Source organism: Crotalus tigris, unplaced genomic scaffold (assembly GCF_016545835.1).
Source record: "Crotalus tigris isolate CLP2741 ecotype Arizona unplaced genomic scaffold, ASM1654583v1 scf7180000019364.2947544272:3078424, whole genome shotgun sequence".
Taxonomy (NCBI): Eukaryota; Metazoa; Chordata; class Lepidosauria; order Squamata; family Viperidae; genus Crotalus; species Crotalus tigris.
Genome location: NW_024097500.1, coordinates 838,956 through 854,119, shown reverse-complemented (window position 1 = coordinate 854,119; position 15,164 = coordinate 838,956). Strand labels below are relative to the sequence as shown.

General features: G+C 56.5%; 3 protein-coding genes across 5 annotated transcripts; 2 read left to right on the top strand and 1 right to left on the bottom strand.

Moving 5' to 3' along the window:
- Nucleotides 1-68: 68 nt before the first annotated feature.
- Nucleotides 69-7,041, top strand: SPINT2 (serine peptidase inhibitor, Kunitz type 2). 3 transcript variants are annotated; one of them, XM_039361905.1, is made up of 7 exons: nucleotides 69-201; nucleotides 3,207-3,371; nucleotides 4,111-4,158; nucleotides 4,528-4,587; nucleotides 4,669-4,830; nucleotides 4,962-5,036; nucleotides 5,448-7,041. In XM_039361905.1, the coding sequence occupies exons 1-7, from the start codon at nucleotides 129-131 to the stop codon at nucleotides 5,612-5,614; spliced, it is 750 nt and encodes a 249-aa protein (XP_039217839.1). In that variant the 5' UTR covers nucleotides 69-128; the 3' UTR covers nucleotides 5,615-7,041. The 3 variants fall into 3 exon arrangements, with proteins under 3 accessions (XP_039217839.1, XP_039217838.1, XP_039217840.1); XM_039361904.1 differs by having other exon boundaries at nucleotides 4,669-4,839; XM_039361906.1 differs by lacking the exon at nucleotides 4,111-4,158 and having other exon boundaries at nucleotides 4,669-4,839.
- On the bottom strand, nucleotides 6,540-9,145 carry LOC120316386 (protein YIF1B-like). Its single transcript, XM_039361914.1, is given in 8 exon segments — nucleotides 6,540-7,895; nucleotides 7,898-7,931; nucleotides 8,043-8,060; nucleotides 8,063-8,138; nucleotides 8,224-8,379; nucleotides 8,461-8,518; nucleotides 8,604-8,686; nucleotides 8,780-9,145. Coding segments are annotated over 8 exon segments (687 nt in total). The 5' UTR covers nucleotides 8,929-9,145; the 3' UTR covers nucleotides 6,540-7,782.
- Nucleotides 9,146-11,927: 2,782 nt separating this feature from the next.
- On the top strand, nucleotides 11,928-15,098 carry KCNK6 (potassium two pore domain channel subfamily K member 6). The gene is made up of 3 exons (XM_039361903.1): nucleotides 11,928-12,336; nucleotides 13,714-14,109; nucleotides 14,330-15,098. Exons 1-3 carry the CDS (start codon nucleotides 12,027-12,029, stop codon nucleotides 14,560-14,562), a joined length of 939 nt encoding a protein of 312 aa, XP_039217837.1. The 5' UTR covers nucleotides 11,928-12,026; the 3' UTR covers nucleotides 14,563-15,098.
- The last annotated feature ends 66 nt before the right edge of the window (nucleotides 15,099-15,164 follow it).

The following is a 15,164-nucleotide window of genomic DNA, read 5'->3' as shown; positions in this document are numbered from 1 at the left end:
AGACAGGTGCGACGGCGACAGACGTCGGCCCCCGTGATTGGCGCCCGGAATGCGATGGGCGTGGCTCACCTGCGGGGTTCGGCGGCAGTTGCGGCCCAGCGGGCAGCTTTGTCCGGGAGGGCGGCACGATGAGGCGAGAGAAGAGTTTGGCGCTGTTGATCACGTTGGCCGCTGCGCTGGCGGCCGCAGAGACGCTGCCCGGTAAGAAATCGCGGCCCGGTGGTGCTCTCCTGCCCGTCCCTTTGTTACTTCAAAAACAGTGGCCAGTCTTGGTTGCGGATCGTTGCGCTGTATCCGGACCGGTGCCAACGCCCTGTCCCTCTCTAGGGCGCTACGTCAGGTCTCTACAGCGCAGGCTGGTCTTGACGTGCCCCACCCGAAAAGATCGGCCGGCTGCGACTCGCTTTAGCCCCCCCCCCCATGTTTCCTGCCCCGTTGTCGGGGGTCCCAAGTCCGGGGGGGGGGGCACGGGAAGGAGAAGAGAAAGCCAACCCTCGCCTCCCACCTCCCCCCCGCGTCTTTCCCAGCCACGTTTGTCTGCTGGGTCTGGGGGATGAGGGCCTCCTTTCTGCCCGGCCAAGCAGGCACCAGCCTTGTAGTTCCCCTCGGCTGGATGCGCTTCTGGAGCCCGTTCCGGAGTGCTTGCCAGACGTTGTCCTACTTTGCTAGAGAGCTGGCGTTGCCAGATACAGGAGACGGCAACCTCTCGTCAGGCCTCTCTTGTACCCATTGGGGCTTTAGGCACCCAGTGGTTGTGTTGTCCTGGCTGAATCCCCCACTAGGGGTTCTTTTCTTCTGGCAGGGTTGGGGGCACAAGAAAGCATCTTCCTGGACTGGAGCCAGCTGGGGGGGGGGGTGCCTGCCCTTCTGATGAACTCCCACGGATGGGAGGATGTTCAGTGAAATCTGATCGGGTGGGATGGGCCAACCAACCCTGAACCGGTTCAGCCTGTTCGGGTGAGGTCTACAACTTGTGCCTGAGTCACCTGGCTCCCTGTGATGGTCTGCTGGAGGAAGCCAGTGCCAGCTGGACTTCCTTTAAGCAATCGCTCCTGCCACTCCAGTCCAGTCCAGCCTCTGGCCCTGCTGGCATTGCTTCTGTGCCCTTGGACCAGCAAAGGGGGGCAGTGGGTGCTGTCAGCTGCCTTTTTTTACAAGGGCCAAGTAGCCACATGGCAGGCCTCAAACTTAGGCCAAAGAGGAGGAGGAAGTAGAATCCTCCCTCTGCAGTCAAGAGCTGAGCTTCTTCCCTGCACTTTCTCTTGCTGTGGGAGGTTCTGGTGGGCCTTGCCAGCAGCAATCTGGATGGGATCCTGGGGCCACAAATATGGCAAGAGGGGAGTAAAGCAGGAAATTAAGGGCTTCCTTTTTTGAAGCTCACGATCTGCCCAGTTGTTTCTGCACAAAATCTCTAATTCTGTTCATGTGAAAAATGGCTGGCTTAGCTCCTTGCAAAATTTCCTTCAGGTCAGTCATAAACTGGAGGATCTTATAGCCATAACATGGTTATATTGGTATGCCTGAAGCTTCAAACTCAATGCAAGTTAAGGAGGCTTTCAAATTAATCCAAGGTGCATTTGGACCCTTTTCAATTTGGGCTCTGTCCTAAAACAAGTGAGGTTACAGACAGAGGTTTCGTATGCATCTCACAGTGAAAAGGCCTAAATCCCACACCAAGCAACACATGTTGTGGAATGAGATTCTCCTCTGTTCTCTAAATACCTCCCCCCCACCACCACCACAGCCCTCTCTTCTTTCCAGGTGCATAGGTTACCTTTCCCCACTTTTGGGGAAATTGCTCCTCCTGCAGATTTTATTTTCCTGCAATTCCAAAAGGTAACTAGGGGGTTCTGATCTCATTTTCTTTTGTGAGTCACTGGGGGTGTGTGTGAAGAGGAATCAGCCCAGCACTGTTTGCAAGACTTGAGACTTAGACCTTGGAAACAGGGTGTTGCAGTTCATCAGCCAGAAGAGGTGCATTTGAGCCTGGCCTGCTTCAGCTTTCTTTCTCCAAAAACCCTCCATCTCCCAGCTACACAATGGGGAAATGGGACCATGCCAGGTTGCTGGAAAATCTAAACTGCAACTGTGGCACAAGTAGACCATCCTGTGGTCAGAATCCTGTAGGACAGTGGTTCTCAACCTTTTTAATGCCACGACCCCCGACCAGTCGTAAGTCGAGGACTACTCAACTGGTGCAGCACCGTTTGCAGAATGGGACTTTTGGCGGGCTCAGCAGGGCAGAGACAGCCTGGACAATTCCTATTGGCTTTTGAAAGCCAATAACATTAGACTCTATTCAAGAGAGTCTATTCTATTGGCTTTCAAAAGCCAATAGAATAAAAGGGAGTAGCCAAGCTAAGGAAAAGGGGGGGGGGAATGGCGGACTACGTTGTTTGGTGACCCCCGTGAAATGGTCGTTTGACCCCAAATGGGGTCCCGACCCACAGGTTGAGAACCACTGCTGTAGGACCTGCTTATGCTGGTGGGCGAGGAAGGTGATCCAGGGAGGCAGCCTTCCTTTCCTTAGCCGTCTCTGCAGAGCGGCCAGCCAATTTTACCAGAGGTGGAACCCTGAGTCTTAGGACACTGTGGTCTTCCCACTCATTCCCCCCCCGCCTCCACAACAACGTTTTTTTGCAAAAAAAAGTTGTTTCCAGTCTCCTGGGACAAATGGTCACATGCACAAATAAGGACCTTCCACTAGAACAGTTTCCTACGATCAACTCTAGAATTAGGAAAATACTTTAAATCTTCAATAAGAGAATAAAAATGTAGGGCAACTGTGCCGGCCCTACCAATACATGAAAGTGTACATTTGCAAAAAAGCCAAGGGAAAAGTTTCAGAGTTTGAGTTTTGAATGCTATCCCCCCAGATAAAGTACCACTGTGACTGCTTTATTAAGGCAAGTTGACTTACACAGGAGGTATCCCAAATTTATCTCTTCAAGATCAGCCTTCTGAGGCAGAGGGGATGAAGGATCTTGCTGGTCCAAGTTCAGCATCCTGTTCATAACTTCTGGTGGTTCACAATCCGACTTGCCTTTCCAGACCAATCCGGGGGAGTTGGCCCCAGGCTCTTGGCACCCTGAGTGGGCAGCAGCTAAGCGGGGCAGTGGCCCTAAATGCCATTAGAACAATATTTGAGCTGTGGGGGTCACCGGCCTCTGAGGCGCCTCCTCCCATGAACCTCTCTCTGCTTTCAGACCTATGCCATTCGTCCAAGATGGTGGGCCCTTGTCGGGCATCCTTCCATCGGTGGTGGTACAATGCCACAAGCCAGACATGCCAGGAATTCATTTTTGGGGGTTGCAAAGGCAATGCCAACAACTTCTTCTCCGAACAGGACTGCTTCCAGACATGTGCCAGAGGTGAGCATCAATAAAGGAGAATATTTGTAGCTCAGGGTTGAAATGAGGATCCTTGGTGCTCCCTGAGCTTGGTTGTTTTCCTGAAGACATTTCATTACTCAAACTAGGTACATCATCAGTGCTAATCTGATGTTAATGCTAGACTAGCAACTGATGACGTTACCTAGTTGGGTAATAAAACGTCTGCAAGAAAACCATCCAGTTCAGGGAGCACCACAGACCCCCCACAAGTGAGCAAGTCACAGAGAGTTGCCAGAGAGATTTGGGGCAAAGTATTTGTGAACACAATGTTTGCTGCTGCTTTCCTTTTTTCCTATGGCCGGGAACTCCTGCCACTGCAAGGGGCATAATGCTCCTGCTGCCTTTTTCCCCTTCATGCTTCATGGCTTACGCTACACCCAAATTCTCAGCCTTGAGAGCCAGCAGCTGCAGCGTTTCTCCTGCCTTCAGAGCAATACAGCACTTTGTGCTAGAAGTGGGAGTTCCCATGACCTGGCAGCCCCAGTTGGTTCCTGGCAAGGGATGTGCTCTGGGTCACCATCAGGAATGCAGCTTAAATCTTAACACTAACATAGAGCAGTAGCCAAACGGAGGCTGAGATCTCCCCAGGGGATTCTGTCCGAGGCTCCTCCGTCTGGGCATGAGGGAGAGTTCCAGGTCAGGCCAAGCCCTTTGGTGGGTCTGCATCCAGAAGACCATTACACTGGATATCTGATGCCAGAATTGTCTTGACTTCCAGGTGGAGGCGTAGAGGCAACAGTGGTACCTGGTAGGCTAGCCACTGAAGGTAAGGCTCTTGGGTTCATGTGTGAGGTTAGAAGAATGGTCAGAAATTGGAAGCTCGAGCAACTGCTCCCAGAGCTTGGGTGGGCTGGAGACCAGGGTCTTCGAGAATCTGTAGCCCCTTGATAATGCTGCCTCGGTGGCCAAATTCTCTGCGAGGGGCTGTTTTCTATAGCCTCCAAAGCCAGAGAGCACTTGAGGTCTTCCTGCAAGTTAAGTCTTATCCTCTGTTGACAATGGCTGCCTTTTGGAGAGTGGGGCAGATGGGCCTCTGGGACCTTTGGGAAGGGGGGAGTGGCTGGGAAGAGTCAACTTTTGCCAAGGATGACCACTGGTCTTCAGCCTCTGGCCAACAGCTCTGCTTTCTCCCCAGTGGCTACATCAAGAGGCGGACGTCACCCAGAGGCCTATGAAAACAGGCCTGGCTTCAGAGGTAAGAGGACCCTTCCTTCTCTGGGCCCTGGACTGTCTTCTTCCCTTCAGGGGGCTCTCTGATCCATCTCTTTCCTCCTAGAATTCTGTGCTGCGCCCCGGGTGGTGGGTCCCTGCCGCGCCTCCTTCCACCGCTGGTACTTCGACCTAGAGAGCCGGACGTGCAAGATGTTCGTCTATGGGGGCTGCCGTGGCAACAAGAACAACTATCTCTTTGAGGAGCACTGCTGGAGCCAGTGTACAGGTGATGGAGGTAACACCTGCCGCCCTTCCCAGAGCAGCTGGCAGGCCCCCAGCGACCCCCAAAAGGGCAGCAAGGACTCCCCTTATTCCCCTGTGCCCTGCCACTTGTCACCGGTTTCTCTTTGTCCTCAGAGATAACAGAAGAGCCAGGAGACACAGATGCACATCCTCGCATCCTGTCCGAACCCTTCAGCTTTTCCACCAGAGGTGCGTAGCTAATCCTCATCTGAGAGGGGATCTCATGCTGCAGCTTGGCTTTATGGCCAGCTCAATCCAGGAGGGGCCTGGGCTTTTGGGGGTATCTTGGCAGAGTTGTTCTTGGTGCTGCTGGCACAAGAGCTCCACAGCAGTTCTCCTGAGGAAGGAGGGGCTGCTGGACAATCAAGGACTCCCACGTTGTGCTGCCACAACTTCTCCAGTCCTGGTGGGGACCCCATCATGTGCATGTTCCCTTCTCTCAAGCCCTTGGTTGAAAACCTCTCCTTCTGGATAAGGAGGCCCAAGCCATACCATTTGCCTTGCCAGTCAAGTGGGAAGTAGGGAGGCTCCCCTGCCTTCGTGAAGGCAAAACCCCTTCCCTTCCCTGCGCCTGACGCACTGCCTCTTTTTCTTCCCCAGCTGTGGTCCTTGCAGTCCTTCTGGCCATCCTGGTGACCATCCTGCTGGGCTCGATGGTGGTTTTCTTTGTCAAGATCTGCCGGAAGAACCCGGAGCTGTCGGTGGGAACGGTGTGGAGCACACTGGATGACAAAGAGTACCTGATGAGTAACGCCTACAGCCTCTGAGTGAGAGAGCTGCCTCAGTGAGAACCGTAGCAGCATGTAAATACTGCAGCTGGCGGCGGCTTTGCCTTGCCGGCCTTCTTAGGGAAACTCCCCTTTCCCTGGGAACGCCACCCTTTCCAGCGGGGGGGGGGGAAATTGGCTCAGCTATGCATCCTCCTGCTCCACAGGGGTCCAGGAGGAGCTGCAGGCAATACCCCCCACCTTCAGAGCTAGCAATGACTCCTCCTTGCTTGACCCACAGCCCCCCCCCTTGCCTTCCTCTGGTGAATGGTCTTTACAAAGCCCTGCCCCACTTGGGTCCTCTCAATGCAATGGGAAAGCAGCTGGGAATCCCCAGCCAGAATCACTGGTGATTCCTTTGGCCGAGAGTCCAGCAGAGGCAATTCTGGTGGGTGGGCCTGGGCCCTGCACATGTTGATTCTGGCAGGGCTGCTGAAGCCATTTTTCTTCAGGAGGAGGAAAACACTTTTGGGGTGTTCACATCCCTGTGCTTCTGCAGAATGCCTCCAGTTCACCTAAGATCCAGAGGTACTGGCCTCCCTCAAGCTGCGCTGGGCTGTCTACCACATCACCACAGCCATGCATTTCCCAGGGAGGAGATGGAAGAGCAGGCTGCGTAAAACAGTGCCTGCTGGTGCTTCTGCAGCAGCTTCCACAAGGGCCCTGCCAAATCCCATTTCCCTGGGGACACCAGCGAGGAGTGCCAAGTGTCCCAAATATGGCTAAGCCGGTGTAGTGGCCAAAAGCCCCCAATCTGGGGGCCAGGAAGGGAGAAAGGCAAGGTATAAGACCCTGTCCAACAGCCAGTATGTCCCACCCCCTTTGTCTGGGCAGGGGGCTTTGGGCATGCCTTAAGCTCAGCTCTTCCCCAAGACCTTCCCTGCAGTGCCTCTCCCCCTTGCATTGTGGAGGCTGCCCAGTTTTGCTCTCCAGTGTGCCAGACTCCTTTCTTGAGATTATCAAGTGCCACCAGCTGCAGCTGTTGTGGCTCAGCAGTGGCCAGTATGGACGGTTTTGCCCAAACCTTCCCAGATGAGGCCACCTTTGGCTCATAGGCCCACCCAAAACCTTAATTCTTCTGGCTTTGCAAGGAAACAGAGGAGCTGGAGGGGGGGGGACCTTCCCTGGCACTGAGGCAACCAAAGGCCTTGGATTGCACCATTGGCTGCGGCTGCCGGCAGTTCCACTGCATGCGTCACTTCTTGCCGGGAAAGGCTGTGTTTCTAGTCTGAGGGACTTTCAAGAGTGCCCCAGCGAGAGCAGCTGCAGAGGCATCTCACTGAGCAAGCTTCTACATAACTAGCTTTAAATGAGTTTTTATACTTTTTAAAAAAACAAATCAAAACTTGATTGTACTAAATCTTGTGGGACTCTTATAATTGTGTTTTTAGTAATGAATGGACTCTGAATAAAAGTAACTAAACTTGTGTGCAATGAATGCTTTAGCACTGGGGGGGGGGTGCTACTGGCCAAGAAGTGCGGCTGTGGCACCAGCCCAGAGGCATCAGAGGACGCCAGCAGCTCCAAGTCCTTGTCCTGCCCAGCTAAGGCTGCCCTTTGCCCATTCAGCGCAGGCAACAAAAGTGGCTGCTATTCCCTGGTGCTTTCCTGGAAGGAACCGGAGTCCCTGTTGCAAAGAAGGCTTGCCTGCCACCAGAGACCCAACTGTTCCTCTTTTCCAAACATCTTCCCAAGTTGCTGAAGGCACAACCATTCCGCTTTGGACCACACATGGCAGAGCAGGTCAACCCCCTGTGGAGGGCACGTGGGAGATAGAAATGCCTTCCAGTGCTCCTCTCAAAGCGACAGAGAGCAACCACATTGCCTTCCATGCTTTATTTTGTTTGTGGCAAGCAGGTAATTCCATATCCTGAAGAGACAGGAAAGCAGGCTCTTTTCCCAGCTCTGCAGGAGTGACCGACCTGGCTGGACAGGAACGAGATAGAAAAGGGCAGGATAAGCAGACATCTTGAGCCAAATCAAGGTGAGAGCAGTGCAAATTGCCAGGCCCCTTCCAAAGAAGGACCGGGGAGCTGTGAATTAGGGCCAGGGAAGCCCATCTGCTCTGCTCTGCCTTCTGCGTAACCAGGGTGGCCTGGGAAAGGCAACAGGCTCGAAATGGTGGGTGGGCATTGGGGGCACAAAGCAGCTGCCTGAGCAAAGCAGCATTAGATGAGGTGAGAGGTGAGCCAGTACATGAGGAGGGGCTGCAGCACAGCCACAGCCACGGTCAGGTACATGCGCACTTGGTTCTGGTTATCCTGCCTCGGGACCCCTTGGTTGCCTCTGACAGGATTTTCAGGTGCAGTGAACGGATCTGGGAGAAGGAGGATGGATAAGCCCACCAGGAAAAGTCAGTGCAGGCAGGTGGCCAAGGACCCACAAAAGTTGAGGGGAGGGCCACCCATCCACCCTGAACACAGCTTACTGTAAAGACAAAGATGGTAAGACACAGCACCAGCTGAGCAGTGTGTAATAACCAGTCTTCCCAAACACCAGCCCTGCCAAGAGGCCTGCAATCATGCTGGCAAGGAGAAAAAGATGGGAGGGTCAGCCCCGCTACGCATCCGGTCCACCCCCTAGGATGCAAGGGGTCCCAAGCTCCTCACCCTACGTATTTGTAGCCTGAGAAGGTGACCAGGTCGAGTGGGGTCAGCTCGCTGTTGACGGCCACAAGGTAGAGGCCGAGCAGAACGGCCAGCACCTCCACAATGAGCCACACCAGGGCCGAGCTCGCCAACAAGCTCAACAGGTCAAGGGAGAACCTGCAAGCAGCAGCGAGTGGGGAGGGGGCTCTGGGCAAAGGGAGGGGGCCGGGTTGGCTCAGGTGTCCCCACTGGTCTCACCGATTCTGCGTCCCCAGCGCCAGCCCGGCCACCAGCAGGTAGGTGATGAAGGCCATGGCTGCTGAGGAAGGAAGAGGAGGAGGAGGAAGGGGGCCACCCTGCAGCACCGGCTTCTGCCCCTCCCCCCCCCGCCCGGGCCCTACCTGGAATGTAGAGGTCGGGGACGTTGACGTCGGAGCGGGGTGTCACGGGGGGGGGGTCCCCGCAGGTAGCGCACCTGCCAGTCCTGCCGAGAGAGACAGAGGGAGGGAGGGAGGGGCGGGGCAGGGAAGGGGGTGCGGGAAGACTCCCCTTGCCGCCGCCACCCCCGCACGCTCACCTGGTGCCCGAAGGGAAGAGTAGCCGCGCCATTTTCTGCCCCACGTACCGCGTATCCACCGCGAAGTAGGACTGTAGGCGGCGCAGCGGCACCAGTCGTTCCACCTGCGGGGAGACCCGGGTCAGACGAGCGGGCGGCGCTCTGCACATGCTCGACAGATGCTCGGCGCCGGCCCGGCACCCACCAGCGCCCTCCCCCGCCAGGCCAGGCTGCTCCCATAGGCCGCGGCCAGGCTGGAGAGCGGGTCCGGCCGCGGGAGGAGCCCGCTGGGGTCCTCCGAGAGCCGCGGCGGGTCGTCGGGCGACGCTGCGAAGGGAAAGGCGGGCGGCCGTCAGACGGCGCGGAGACCCCCCTTCTCTCCCCGCCCCCGCGGCCCCGGTCCCCCCGCGACACGCGCGCGCGCGGCTCCCCCCCGCCGGGTCGCCCTCAGTCGCCAGCCGCTGCTGCGGGCGGGGCTTCCGCGCACAGCGTTCGGGCCTGCGTGCCTCCCGCAGCCAATGGGCAGCCCGAGAGAGAAGCGAGGCACGTGATGTCGCGTCGTCGCTCCGGACCAGCGGGCCGCGAATTGCCCGGAGACCACTGGACGTCACCGAAGGCGTGGCAATGATGTCACTGAGCACCAAGCCGGACCGCGGCGGCGGTTCCAGTTTGGGGGGGAGAGGGGAGCGCGAAGTGCCGGCGGGGGGCGCGGCGCTTTGGGGCTGCCGGGGGGGGGTGTCACCCGCTGGTCCGGGGTCTGCTCTGGGCAGCCCAGAGATGCTCGAGGGAGGAACCGGCCCAACGAGCGGCTCTGAATTCATAGTAGCCGTGAGAATAATTTCTCAGATGGGTCTCCCTGCGGTTGCAACAGGCGAGCCAAGGCATTCCGATAGCGACCATAAAAGATAATGATGGCGAGCCCAATGAAGTGCGGGATCGCCTCCCCCGCCAAAGGCCTGGCTGAAAAGCAGGTCTTGGCGTCTGAAGAGCAGCCGCGGAACCTCGTTCCGGAGGACAGAAGGACCGTTTCTTGGTCCTGATAGCTGGCACGTTTTCATTGAAGGAAACCTGGAGCGTCCCATCCCTGCACGAGTGAATCGGATGAGCATATATGATGGGAGACAGGCGGTTGGTTCCTCCAACCAGTTTATAGATAGCACCCATCACCTTGAATGGTGCCTGGGAGTAAGCCAGCAGCCAATATAGCTTGCAAAGCAGGGCTGGCCTTGTTGAGGCAGGCCCATCACTGCTCATGCCACTGCATTCTGGAACCAGCTGAAGTTTCTGGGTGTTTTTCAAGGGAGCTTGGTGTACAGTGCATTGCAGTAGTGAAGCATAAGAAGACTAGAACGAGTGAGTGAAGGGCCCCCAATCTAGCAAGGGTTGTGATTTGTTGTTTTGCAAGGCCTTCCTGGCCCCAACTGACCCAAGCTGTGAGCCCAGAAAGAACCACCGGTGGCACACCTTGAAGGGGAAATGTCAGAGGTGGAAAGTCCCCAGATCTGGGTGAATGAAACACCTGCAGCCACTCGGCAGGATCAAGTCAGGTGGCATCCCTGCTCTTGTTCTGGGTGCTCAGGTGCTATCAAGCGCAAATGCAGGGCCTAGCTCTCTGCTGCAGCCTCTGCCTATCCTGCACAGCCTGATAGATCTGGCTTGTTTGATTAAGCCAGGCTTCTTACTTGCTGCACTGGCCTCTCAAGATGGGTATGCCCCCCTCCCAATTTTCCATGAGCCTTAAATACCCAACCTTTCCCAGGGCTCAGGTCAGTAAATGGTTAGGCCCCTTTAAGCCAGGAAACAGGAGACCCATCTTTTGGATTTGCTCCCTCCCCAGGGACTGCCGTTCTTTTCTTATATGAAGCATCCAAGAGTCATTCCAGATTTGGGTGCCTTAGACATTTAATGGATAAATAATAGGCCCTGCATCAGGCTTTCCACGGTCAGACTTTTGTCCCCATTTTGCAAGTAGCCATCTTCTCTGGATCCTCAAATGAGAACCCAGCCACTGTGCTGACTGGCTATTACTTGGGGCATCCTCCTTTCATGGCTGAGCTGATGCCCCAAGGTCTTAGTGGCTGCTGTTCCTTCAGATTCACAGGTGGTCTCTTCTTGCTAGAGAGAGCCTTGCTTTGCGTTCTGCAAGAAGCCCTTGTTGATGGGGAGTGCATTGCATCAGCCCGCTTGGGGGTGCCGATGGGAGGAGGATTCCCTTTCAGGTGGTTTGGTGGGCTCTGGGAGCCATGCTGGGGTTTTCTAAGTGGCACAGGCACAGAGAGACATAGGCTCCCTTTCACTGGGTCTGATGGAATTGGGGAACAATTGTGGAGCAAGAACTCTGGCCTCACAGGCTGTTCATGCACAAGCTGATATGCGAACACTCTGAATACGCCCACATGAAAAATGAGGGTGAACGTTAGAAGATAAAAGATGATGTTGAGGGCTTTGCTTCACTTTTTGCTTGTGTGTATACTGACATCTTATGCAGCAGAGACAAATTGTGTGTCCAATCACACTTGGCCAATAAAGAATTCTAATTCTTTTGCTCCCCACCCTGGCTGCAGTTGCAGGGGATCCTTTTTTCTCTGTCTGGTGGCTCTTCCAGAGTTCTCAGGCTTCCTTGCCAGCAAGCCTCTCACCTCTTCCCCAGTTCCTGTTTTCGAACAAACTTGCTTCCTGCAGAGAGCACACCCACAACCTCAAAAGGGAGCGAAATGCCTCCCTTCTCAATACCTCTGGAGGGGGCTAGCGAGCTCTTTTGTCTGCTCCTTTTATACCCCCCCCCCTTATTCTGTGAGATGGCAAGGACCAAGGCCAAGACAGGACAGGAGAAGGGCAGCAGTCAAGCACATCTTTGGGCCAGTAGTCCTGCCTGGTTCCCACTAGCCTTGCTTTCTCCAAAATGTGTCTCTCCTGGGCAGCGATGTGGCCAGTTTGAAAGGCCAAGAGTTGGCCTTCATCTGTCGGCCTGCGTCAGGGCGAGGTGCCCAGGGCCCCCGAACATACACTCGATGCTGAGCGCCTGACCGTCTCACCCGGTGGAAGGAGCGGGGTGGGTGGAACTGGGCCGGAAGGCGCCCGACCCAGGATTCCGCCTGCCAGGTGCAACTCTTGGCAGTCCAGGCTCCGCCTGACGGGAGGGGCCTGGCCGCCGCCCAAGAGGCTGGACCGCGGTGTCGCCGGGGCGGACACCGGCTTCGCTCCTGCAGGCGTCTCCTTCTTCCGCTCCTATTTGCCGCGAGTGGTTCTGCGCTCCGCCGGGAGAGCTATGAGGCGCGGCGCCGTGTTGGCGGCCTTCGCGCTGGCCTACGCGGGCTATCTGCTGCTCGGAGCGCTGATCATCTCAGCCGTCGAGCGGCCCTACGAGAGCCGGCTGCGAGCCGAGCTGTGGGATCTTAAGAGCGACTTCCTGCGCAGCAGCCCCTGCCTGTCCGAGGCCAGGCTGGAGCGTTTCCTGGGCGCCGTCCTGAGTGCCGACCGCCACTCCGCAGCCCTCCTGCACAACGGCTCGGCTGCCACGTCCAGCTGGGATTTCGCCTCTGCCTTCTTCTTCGCCAGCACTTTGATCACCACCGTGGGTGAGTCGAGGCCGGCTGCGCTTCTTCGGGGAAAGGCGGCCCCGTTGTTCTGCACTTTCCGCGGTTCATTCCGGGCGCAGTGGGCGGGGAAGGGTCGGGAGGGATCCCCGCAATCTGGAAAGGTGGCTGGGTCGGGAAGAGCGCGGTTCGGGGGCCTAGGCCGAGACTCCCCCTCCACGCCCAACTCTCGGGCACAGCCTCTTTTTCACGCTTGGACGTGGCGCCGTTTTCTCCACCCTCCGAGACGCTCTCTCGGTGGAGAACTCCTGGAGCAGATGAGCAACTGGGGCCGCTTCCTGGTCTTCGGCCGCTGCTCGCTCGAGGCTGCAGAGGGCCGAAACAGCGTGCTGAGAAGGGGACTTCATACGATCGCTGGCTCTGCCTCGGGGCGGTTCTGTGCTGGTGTGCCTGGCACATAGGGTCCCTGGAGCCCGTTCTGACCCGAAGAGTGTGTGGGCAGAGCTGCCAGGCTTAGCTGAATACTCGGAGCTGCGTCTCCCGCTCGGGCATTCAGGGCACCAGGCAAGGCGCCCATCAGGCAAGGCGCCTTTCAGGCTCGTTTGACTGCGTCCGGTAACAACTGTCCCCCCTCCCCGGCTCCGCTTTGTACCTTGCCCGGTGGCAGCTGGTTCGGGAATCCCGCCTCCGCGGATGCTCCCTCACTCCTGGAAGGGCTCCGTTGCCGAGGATGGTCCAGATGCCCTGTGAAACAGGTCATGACGGTAGTGCCCTCCTCAGTCAGGCTCCATCAGTGGTGAGAGGTGATTTCTTGGTTTTTTGTGCCAACAGCAAATAGTAAAATTTCATGTTTTATTTTTTTTTTATCTAACAGCAAATACTTTCACAGAGGAAAGTCTGCAAAATTTTATTAACAATATAGTTACATGAATATTGCACAACTGTCATGTAGAATGAATCTGAAGATAATTATTGGGATTACAGAACCCACAAAAGTGGCAAAAGAAGAAACAAGAGCTAATTTCCCCCCTCCGTCTCTTTCTGGAGAGAGGAAAGCTGAAAGGCCATGTGGGCAGGCGCTGGGCTTATGGGCAGAAGTACTAGCATAAACTTTAAGGAAGTGTCCTAGCCCTGAGCACCCGTGTTCTCTTCCGAAGGGCAGAGGTCTGTCTGCCTCCCGCCTTTCCGTCCCACAAGCTGTGTGAGGTTACTATCCAAATAAGAACTGGGTCCCACAGCAGCTCATGCTGTGAAGGCACAAAGAGTCCTCCCGTGGCCAGGGGTGGCTTAGCCTGTTTGCTGGTGTGGTCAATGGAGGGACAAAAACCTCGGTCTCTGTCCTTGAGCCCAGGTGCTGCTCAGCGCGGAGCCTCAGCACAGCGACCTCTGCTTCTGACGCTCCCCCTTCCCTCCTCCCAGGCTACGGTTACACTACACCCCTCTCCAATGCTGGCAAAGCCTTCTGCATCTTCTACGCGGTGCTGGGTGTCCCCTTCACCATGCTGGTGCTGACAGCCACCGTGCAGCGTCTTGTGGGCACCGTCACCTCTGGGCCTCTGGAATACCTGGCTCTCCGCTGGGGTTCCGACCGCCGCGTCCTGTCATGGGGGCACCTGTTGGTGCTGATGGGCCTGGTGTTGGCGACCTTCTTCTTAGTGCCTGCTGCCATCTTCAGTTCCCTGGAAGAGTCCTGGAGCTTCCTGGATGCTTTCTACTTCTGCTTCATCTCCCTCTGCACCATTGGCCTGGGAGACTACGTTCCCGGGGAGCAGCCCGGGCAACGCCTTCGCCCCCTCTACAAGGTTTCTGTTACAGGTGAGTAGCACTATGCCCGGGGAGCAAGTGGGAAGGCCAGCCCACCCAGAGAGCATCCAGGTGGAAGGCCGAGCCAGTTTTGATGGCAGGTTGGCACTGGGCAACCCAAGCCTGCCACCTCAGGTGGGCAACCTGATTCCCAGGTAGAGCAAGGAGGAGGGAAGGGCCCCACCTGTCTTCCAGACCTGCTTGTGGCTCACTCTCCTCCCTCTCCTTCCAGTTTACCTGCTTCTGGGGCTCATGGCCATGCTGCTGGTTCTCCAGACCTTCCACAAACTGGCAGACCTGCACAGGCTCTCCGACCTGGTCTTCCTGCCCCCAGAGCAGCCTCCCGAAGAGCATCAGAGTATCCTGGGGGAGCCCAGCCCTCCCTCTGAGCCAGGGCAGAGGGAGAAATTACCTGCACACCCCCAGTCAGGAGGCCCATCCCATTATTCCTCCATTAACAGATAATAGCAAGGAGCAGCAGGGCGAGAGCTGGGGCTAATCCACAGGGAAGACTGGCTGCTCTCCTCAGCTGGATGATCCACTCCTGTGGAGGGCAGGGGAGGGAATGCAGTGCTCTCTGGCCAGGAGAGGAGAGCTTGGAGAGGCTTCTGGCTCTGCCTTTGGATGGGCTGGGGAGGAGGGGGGAGTATTTAAAAACCACAGCTAAAAGGCTGGAGCTCCCAGGCCCTTCGTCCCTCCCCAGTGACATCACCTTCTGTGCAACGTGGCCCAGTATCCTTGCTTCCAGCTGTGGCTTGAGCTGAGCTGAGCTTTGCAAGCCTGGAGCTGCAGAGGCGGAAGTGGGGGGGGGGGCTGTGTGCTTGAGATACCAAAGCCTCATATGGAAAGTGGAAGTAAAGGCCCATCCAGGATCCATTTCTCAAAAGGTTTTGCTGCTGACACTTCATGTCAGAGAAGACAAACTGGCAGGTTTGCTCTTTGGGGTTACTTCTAAGTGCTTGACCGCAGAAGCCCACTCCCCTTCCAGCTGTGCGACCCCAGAGCCACCCTGGAGGCTGCTTAGCCTGTGCTGCTGTTTCCCCCACCAAGTTAGTCCAGCCAACTCT